The sequence below is a fragment of the Anneissia japonica genome, unplaced genomic scaffold (assembly GCF_011630105.1).
Source record: "Anneissia japonica isolate Jap-2015-1 unplaced genomic scaffold, ASM1163010v1 scaffold997_len2565447_cov190, whole genome shotgun sequence".
Classification (NCBI taxonomy): Eukaryota; Metazoa; Echinodermata; class Crinoidea; order Comatulida; family Comatulidae; genus Anneissia; species Anneissia japonica.
The window spans coordinates 1,510,369-1,519,314 of record NW_022696369.1 but is presented as its reverse complement, the minus strand read 5'-3'; the positions used below and the strand labels follow the sequence as shown (position 1 = coordinate 1,519,314).

The 8,946-nt window shown below is 33.8% G+C and overlaps 1 protein-coding gene across 6 annotated transcripts in view; it reads right to left on the bottom strand.

Annotated features, from left to right (window-relative positions):
• Positions 1-7,583, bottom strand: part of LOC117101994 (disintegrin and metalloproteinase domain-containing protein 10-like) — a 16,065-nt gene extending 8,482 nt beyond the window's left edge. Inside the window, exons 1-9 of one of the 6 annotated variants that reach the window (XM_033242162.1) lie at positions 7,271-7,583; positions 6,278-6,399; positions 4,175-4,322; positions 3,752-3,888; positions 3,167-3,652; positions 2,487-2,714; positions 1,509-1,660; positions 580-742; positions 309-474 (exon numbers count right to left, since the gene is read on the bottom strand). In XM_033242162.1, the coding sequence (XP_033098053.1) occupies positions 309-474; positions 580-742; positions 1,509-1,660; positions 2,487-2,714; positions 3,167-3,652; positions 3,752-3,888; positions 4,175-4,322; positions 6,278-6,377 (1,580 nt within the window). In that variant the 5' untranslated portion in view covers positions 6,378-6,399; positions 7,271-7,583. Of the gene's footprint in view, positions 1-308; positions 475-579; positions 743-1,508; positions 1,661-2,486; positions 2,715-3,166; positions 3,653-3,751; positions 3,889-4,174; positions 4,323-6,277; positions 6,400-6,939; positions 7,136-7,270 lie in introns of those variants that run through there. The other 5 variants (XM_033242158.1, XM_033242156.1, XM_033242161.1 and 2 more) reach the window with 5 other exon arrangements.
• Between the last annotated feature and the right edge of the window lie 1,363 nt (positions 7,584-8,946).

Genomic DNA, 8,946 nt, shown 5'->3' with positions numbered 1-8,946 from the left:
TAATTTTTGCAGTATTTCAAATGAATATGTACCCACATAACTGTCTTCTAATCGGATTAAAATCTGGTCGAATTTTGGCCGATATTGAAAAAAGTTTGGCCGAATTTGGCCGTGAGATGGCGTGTGTTAGGCCGTGAAGCCTGTCAACTATCTGGCAACCCTGATGCAAAGGGCTATATATTGAAATGATTTTGAGTTTGACATAACACAAGATTTACCTATTTAAATATATATTAACATATTTTAATTTCTTCTGTTATCAATATATTGTAAAAGAGCAACTGAATCTATGCAACTCTGTTTCTTACCTGCAAACATACCCCAAGTCCCTTCGGATGGTACATTCAGCATCATTCCCCAGTCCTCCTGGTGGTGTACAGCAAGTGTCAATCTTGTTACACTGTAGATGCCCTCCACAGTCACATTCTTCCTCATCCTCTACTAAGCCGTTACCACACCATCCTCTATCAGATGCTAAACATTAGATAAACACACCAAATCAGTTGAACATTTTGATGAACTATTAACATTTATGAGACAAACTTAGATTGACACACATAAAAAGCATCACTGACTCACCTGTCAAACAATGTCCCTTTGTTAAAATAACAGGAGCAATCGCTTCTTTAGAACAAAAAGAAAACTGATTATTACGAGCTTCGTTGCCATCAGGTGCCAGGGAAGACATGATGAAGTTGCCCAATTTCCCACCAGGGCTGCATAGTTCAGTAGATGGATCATGCTTAAAAAATTAAAAATACTCCTTTTTACAATCCTGATACAGTATACAAATTAGAGAAAATAAATCAACATACTTTAGCTGTCATCCAATTAAATGTACTTCATGGGCTACCAAAGCTACAGGCCACTAGTTTATAAGCTATTTTACATTTACAGGGTTAGTAAGCAAAAATTGTACAGTTGCAAGACTACCAAAGCAATATTTGCACACAAGTCCTTTATTATTATTTTTTCTCATTCTGTACAGTACCACCAACAAGCAAGTTAATTTTAAGACAGAATAAGGCTAATCCGAAATAAAGGAAATTAAGTATGTGACGCCAAATAAATTAGGTACGGCGTGCAATAAAAGGTGAGTAACCCAAAATTAGGGCCTCAAACCCAGGCTACCACAGCAGTTTCGTATCTTGGAGTCTTGAAATGGGAGATCTGATGGGAGGCACCAAGGTCAGGTGGATGGGGGGGGGGGGGGGTGATGATTAGGTGAGGGGCATAGCTTGCAAAATATGTTGATTTTCGGTTATTTCCAACTACTTGAGTGTGATTTTTGGGAGGTATTTTAGGGCACCATGCACCCCTAGATAGGCCACTGTTCTAAAGAAATGATTGTACAGTTACCAAAGCAATAGGCTAGAATGTGGACTATTCTACTAATATGGGGTATTATATGGTTAGGAAGTATTGCAAAGGTGAACAGCGAAGCTTGTGGACCAAGCAGTGGACCAAGCAGGGCTTTCAATGCTGAAGTGATATCGTTGAGCACTAACCGGGCTGCCAAAGCTGTGGGCTAGTTCGTGGAGCATTGTTAATGTTGTCACTTCCCTTGGTTGTTTCTGGCCGTAGTTTTTTAGTGTTATAATACCTGAGTTTAAACTGAGTATGCTCATATCCTCAAAAACAACTCGACTCTCGCATATTCCTGAAATTAAAACACAATATTCTATGCATATTCATAAACTCTTCATCACGTGATCTGTATTGTGTGTAGTGTGACTTTCCTTGATATATATACACATTAGCTGACAATCAGTGCACAAACTGATAATTATCATCATAATGATAAAATAAATAATAATAAAAAATAGTATTGATAATAATGGATGGATGGAATGAACCATATAAAAGAGGTACTTGTCACCAGTTGTCTCTCTCCCAATAAAAATAAATAATAATAAGGCCAAGTTTAAAAAAAAGTAGTTTCTCGTCCAAATTTTTTTTTTAAAAAGGAGAGCGAGGGCACTTTTTTTTTACTTTGAGATAGCAAATTCAAGATGGTTGATGGGAAACAGCTACTACTTTCTCACTTCTACCAAGTAGACATATTGAAAGCTAAAAAAAAAAATTTGGGGATGAGAAACTAGTAATTTTTTTTATTTGGCCTAAGAGTGATGTTTTGCCCTACTGATATGGTAAGGCCAAGAAATTATGATAAGGCCAAGATAAATGTGTTGTTGCCCAAGCTCAGTGACAATTTGATTCATGATTGGTCAGTGTAAATATTTTTATTATTGGCCTATGCTTAAATGAGTTCTGTGCCATCCATCAATCTACCGCGCACTAATTGATCGATAACAAGGTAGGCCTAAGCATAGTGCTAAAATCCAGATAAGCTTGAAAAGTGACCATCTGAAACATCAATATATTTCAGGCTCATTCTTGGTTTTAAAGGTTTTTTTTTATATAAATGATAATATAACAATAATAAAAATAATTATTAAAGTAATCAATAAAGTTGTGATGCTTACCACCAGGGGGTGAAAATTCCCCTGAAAAACCCAGCCATGCCAAGCCTAGAACACCATCATCAAAGTCTCTGAAAGTGAATCCGAAGCCAAGGCAATAGGAGCTAAAGTCATAGCTAGCAAAAGCAGTTAGATAATCATCAGCTGTAACATACTCATCATCCAAATGATATCCAGGGGACGACTCTTCAAAGATAGTGACATCAGCAATGGAAAAACCAATATTGTCACCTAGAAACAGATTTCAAAAAATCAAATATAAATTTTATTGACAGAGAATCAAAATATATATATTTTTTAAATCAAATCTAAAAACAATAATTAAAATTTGATTTCTTAAGTACAAAGTAGCAGCTAAAAATGAAACTGGAGAAATTATTTTTTATATCATTTTAAAAATCATTATGTACTGCATTTATACCAGCGCATATTATATATACCACCCTCATACACTGTCAAAAACAAACAATCATAATTATAATAGGAAAAATGATAATATTCATAATAATAATAACAACAGCAGCAGAAGCAACAACTACAACAAAAATAATACAGTACAGGTACTATTAATCCTGTCAATCACTTTCTTAGAGATACATATCTTCAGCTTATATTCATACTTTGGTTTAATGATCAGATTGATCAATAAGGATTTGTCATTTTTAAACAAACAATTTTCTGACCAATTCCATCGCCATTGAAATCGGTTGATCGGAATATTGTATCTGCCAATACTGCATGATAAATCATCTCAGTGAGGGCGCTCTTTACATTTCCGTTAAATGCTGCAACAAATGTATGGTCTGCAACCAGATGCAATGAACATGTTTTGGAGTCTGGAAATGATCGCTTCCAATGTGTTTTTTTCATTGTGTTTGTCGTATTTGGAGACGGAACTCTCTCTCTAGTAGATTTCCCTAATTTCCTCTGTTGTTCGATCAGATTGTGCTCAGCCTGCAGTTTTCCTAGTTTCTGGTGAACTTTAAAGTCTGGTAAATTATTAGTGCTGTTTAATGATGGCTTCATTTTACTTGATTTATAAATAATGCTTGTGAATTCATAAGATTTTTCATAGCTTTGTTCAATAGTGTAAGTACTGTTTGCAGTAAAGAGCACTCCTTCAAAGCTGTTGTTCTTAAGGTCTCCATGTACATAACTGTTAGAATCACCTGTTTAATTAAATAAAAAATTGAAAATGTTTACTTCAGATTCTTGTGATCTTACTGGATGTAAATAAAATTAATCAACTTCTATAAATTGTCCATTACCTTGCATATAACCTGTATATATCCACACAGATGAAGACTTCAACAATGAATAATGTAATCCATTCTTCCCAACAATATTAAGTCTTGATCCTGTAGTTAATAATTTCTTGTTGCATGATAATTGCAAATTAAATTGTCTACAAAAAAACAAAAAAAAATAGAAAACTCATCAAAAAAATATCTGTACACATAAAAGTTAACTGTTATATGCAAATACATATAATTTACTTTAGCCAAATTCAATTGTCTCATAATAATGTCATCATTACTAAAAAAAAAAGGTAATAATATTAAAAACATTCTAAACTATTTTAATGCTATAGAATATAAAAAAAAACATAGGCTTATTAAATAAAAAGTATTTTAGAAAGTCACAAATGATGTATTAAATTTCAATAACCCCATAACATATATCGCACTAACCTATCATAAGCATCAAACTGTACTTTGAATTTGAAGCAACCATTGATACTTTCAATCAACTTCTCACTCTTGATACTCTCATTGTACTCCACAATAAAATACTTCAATATGATTGGCTGGTGATCCTGGTCTAGGTTGCTCCCCTTCCCTAATAGAATGAATACATTTTAAAATATTAAATGAGGTATACTTTTGGGGGAACTAGGCCCGTAATAAGAGAGATTACTATGGTTCGGCTGAACTTTCTTTTAGGTAAACCCCCTATGATAAATTGAACATTCCCCTCTCCATTTACCATTGCATCAAATACCATAAAAAAATTATGATTGAATTCACTTACAAACTAAAATGCTTCCGCTTTCACTCTGACCCCTGTTAGAGTGCTTTCTATGGAACTTACAAGGGGGCATATGCACCTACCTATGCCTCTGCATCTTATGGTTACCCCTTAAGAAATCATGGTTATGTGCCTGAAGACTGAAAGTTATATCATCTCATCAGTTAATCTGAAACTACAACCATAAAAATTATGATTGAATTCACTTACAAACTAAAATGCTTCCGTTTTCACTCTGACCCCTGTTAGAGTGCTTTCCCTGGAACCCACAAGGGGGCATATGCACCTACCTATGCCTCTGCATCTTATGGTTACCCCTTAAGAAATCATGGTTATGTGCCTGAAGACTGAAAGTTATATCATCTCTTCAGTAATTCTGAAACTACTTACTAACACATTTAGTTGTGGGTCATACTTTTTTTTCCGGAAATATGTGATAAATGGATAATAAGTATCTCTATTATTGTTATCCTAAATATTTACAATTCCTATTCATTACTATTTTCATCCTCATTACAATAATAATTATTCCTCATTATAGTAATTACTGAAGCTTATTATTCATATTTTTCTCATCCTTTGTCCTAATAGCTTAATAAGAAAACGATTTTCAATGTTCTTTGTGGTATTTTTATATTGCACTAGATTCCATCTTTAAATAATAATTTATTATTTGTATGGATAAATGTGTCAGTTAATTTACAGATTTCTAAACACTGTTGACATCACATTCTAGTAGCATATATCTTATTTAATTTTATATATGTAATGACATAACTCTGGTTTAGTTTGGGGTTTGACCTAAAAGAAATGACATCTCTACCCAGAATACATAATCATGACCTAGTGTACTATGTTTAAACCACACATGGATACATAGTTATGACTTATTGTACTTTATTTAAGCCACACGTACAGTCCTATCATAATGTAGTCCTATTGTATTTTTGTAAACAACTAATGTTTCAGCTGAAATTGCATTATAAAAGCTATAAATTGAATTGAATATAATTTTGTAAAACATTTGCATAAGCAATGCCTTTGATTGATGCAATGATTCAGAATGTATCTAATTCTAAGTAGATCGTCAGTCAAAACAATCCTCTGCATAACCATCGACAAAGTGCCCAGCTCATCTACTTCATCCTTAAGATTTGTCATGTTATTTGACCATATACAGGTGTGTTATGCAAGACTTTCTTTATACCTTGTTTAGCGAACCCGCCGATGATTTACAAAAGAAATAACATTTTATTTTTAGCCAAAGTGGAAATTTCAGAAAAAAAGTTTTTCTTTATTTGTAGTACGTCCTCCACTGCCTTGAAATCTCCAAAGATAAGATATGTATATTTCCTCTTAATTATATAAATTTGAAGCATTTAAACATCTTATTTTACATTCACCACTAAAATTTTATTTTTATTTTCTCCTCCGTCTAGATGATTTTGGCAAAAATATTCGCTAAATAAGAAAACAAAAATTTTATTTTTATTCCGCCCTCCTTCGATAATCTTAGTAAAAATAAGTACGTGAAACGAGGAATAAAAGAATCTCACCTTGCAATATCTTCATGCCCATATACAGGTAAATCACATATATTTTTCTCTGAAAACATGATTGTATGGACAGACCATTACAGATTCAACACCTTTGTGTGAGTGGTTAGCCCAGATTCTCTGCCCATGCCTAAATCCTTCTTTCTTTGCCTCAAATATATTATCTAAGAATAGCAATAAAGTAAGTAAAATCTAGATTCCAGTTCTTACCCATTGAAGCAAGGACATGAATCAGTATCACTGTCAACAAAAAAATGTAATCCTGTAACCTTCTACATTTATTGTTTCCTATTCCAATGTGTTGAGTCATGTTAGAACACCTGTATAAATAACTGCAATAAATAGAGAAAATGCATTACATTTACAGTACTGATACTACTGTACCAGGTTTAAATAACTAGGCCTATGCAATATAGTAGACCTAAGTTTATTATAATACCCTTTCATTTAACAATGGATACGCTACTTGTTTACTTGGGAGGTGCTCTTCTTACCTGTCTGATTGTAAAATTACAGACATTGAATACTGATCAAATATATTAAAAATGTCTAATAAAACACCATTCACTTAGTAGGCCTAAAGGTCCTCAGGTTGTAGCATTATTCACTGTTGAAAAACATTGTCCTAACTTCAATTGAAAGATATCTTACTAAAGTAAAATATCATATATGCAATTACAAAGTAAGCATATCAAACATTGAATCTGTATCTAGGCCAAAGTTTGTCTACATAAAAGCCTGTAGTCAGTAGGCCGTAGGCTTAGCCTAAGGTTAGGGCAGGCCTCTTAACAATTTAGGCATAGGGCCTAGGCCTAGCCTAGACCTAAAAAAATTATAAAAACGAGTCTGCCGTCTTAGGCCAGGGGCCCTACCTAGGCTAGGTCGATCAACTCTAGATCGTGTGCACATATGTTGGCTAGGACGTACTACTACCGCTATGATAAATAGGCCTAGGCCTATTAGTAATCCGTAATGCTATAGGTCAAGGGCCTAGGCTAGAGTAGTAGTACTGTAAGCAGCCTAGTACTAGTAGTAGTAGGCATAGTAGTACTAGGCTAGGCCTATTTATTATAAACCCTAGGCCTAGCCTCTCGTTCTCTCAGCTCGGATCTGTCAGCCGGCTGTGAACGTCAATTAATAGTATTCTACCCTATCATAGATCTATATCATATTATTAAAGTAATGATTGTGTCTATAAATTACCCGTTTTAATTACCCTGTTCTGCAATTCAGAATGAATATATAAGTAAAGTAAGATTCAGCCTCATCTGGGCCTAGGGCCAGGCCTACTGTTGCCTTCTATTTCATCGCACAGTCATTGGACTTATGCGCGTCGCCCAGCGCCCCCGTAGAGAGAGAGAGAGAGACGTCTCTCATGCGTGAGTTCAGTCGCGTGATAATTGGTTAAAAGTATTGAAGTGTTTGTTTGTATTTCATTACTATCGAAGCGTATACCATAAAATCTCGAATTGAAGCCCAATGGGCATAATATCGAGAGAAGCTCATCTAGAATTGAAGCCCCGCCCCCTCCCATTTTTCATTTGCAAAATTAACCTCGAAAACGAAGCCAATGGGCTTCTTTTCAAGATAATAGGCTTCTTTTCGAGATATTTCAGTATATAGGCCTACACTGTACATGGATTTCAAAAAACAAAATAAATTAAATACACGCTTGGTCTATACAGTAGTTTAGGTGATTTAATACCAGTTAATACACTATGATACAGATTGATGTTTTATAGTACAAATTCCCAAATTTACAGCATTCGTTTTGAAAAGAAGCCCACAACCCCACCTCCTTTCTTTGCAAAAAATAGAAACCCATCCAAAGTTCGCATAAAAGAGATAAGCCCAGGGCTTCAATTCGACGTTTACGGTATTAATCCATACAGAAGAACCATGGTAACTCATAATCACATCGAAGTTGTATTAGCAGCCAATAAGATCATTTTCAATATTATCATGACGCATATTCATATAGTATTCGAAATAAAAAGTATTTAAAATATGAATAATGTTGAACTTGGATTATTCTAATTGATTCAAATAGGACGGATCATGCATGACCCATGTTCATTGTTCTTTGTTATAAGAATGTGCTAGTGGTCTATAATGCCCCATTTAAAACACAGACAGACGCTCACAGGAGCACTCGTTTTTAGCTATAAACATTGTTTGACGCTCAAATGGTACATCGATAGCTATACAAAACCACTCAGTTTGATTTTCACATCACAGTCTCTCGGTTTGTTTGTGTCCATCTGTTCTTCCGATTGATGCATCGATAAGGCATATAAAAGGTAAGGTGTCGATTTATATACTGTCTTAGTATGTATGGTGCTAGGTTGCTATAATAATGCTTTTAGGATGATATTAAGACGTCCAAGACGATGCAGTGCTAGTGAAATATTTGTTTCAAATAAGGTAACTTATTCTATGAATATCTCAGGAAATCTGTGTACAGTTTTAAGACCCGGTTGATAAGACTTGCAACAGCTTTATCAAATGTATTTTTTCTAAAATGATTTTATTTTATTTTTTATTTCAACCATCTTTAAAGAGGGTACCGTAACTCTTCCAGTTTAGCCCAGTAGGTTAACTGATATTCAGGGGCACTCTTTAATAAAATTAAAAACAGTACAAACAACATAATAATAGTAATAATAATAATAATAATAATAATAATAATAATAATAATAATAATAATAATAATAATAATAATAATAATAATAATAATAATGTCATTCAAAATTGAACTTGAAGTGGAATCAGTTGTTGTATTTACCTGCACAGTAGACATTGATTGCTGAAACATCGTTTCATTATTTTGATTGATTGGTTGATTGAGTGAGTGATTAATTAATTACCTTCTTTCAGGC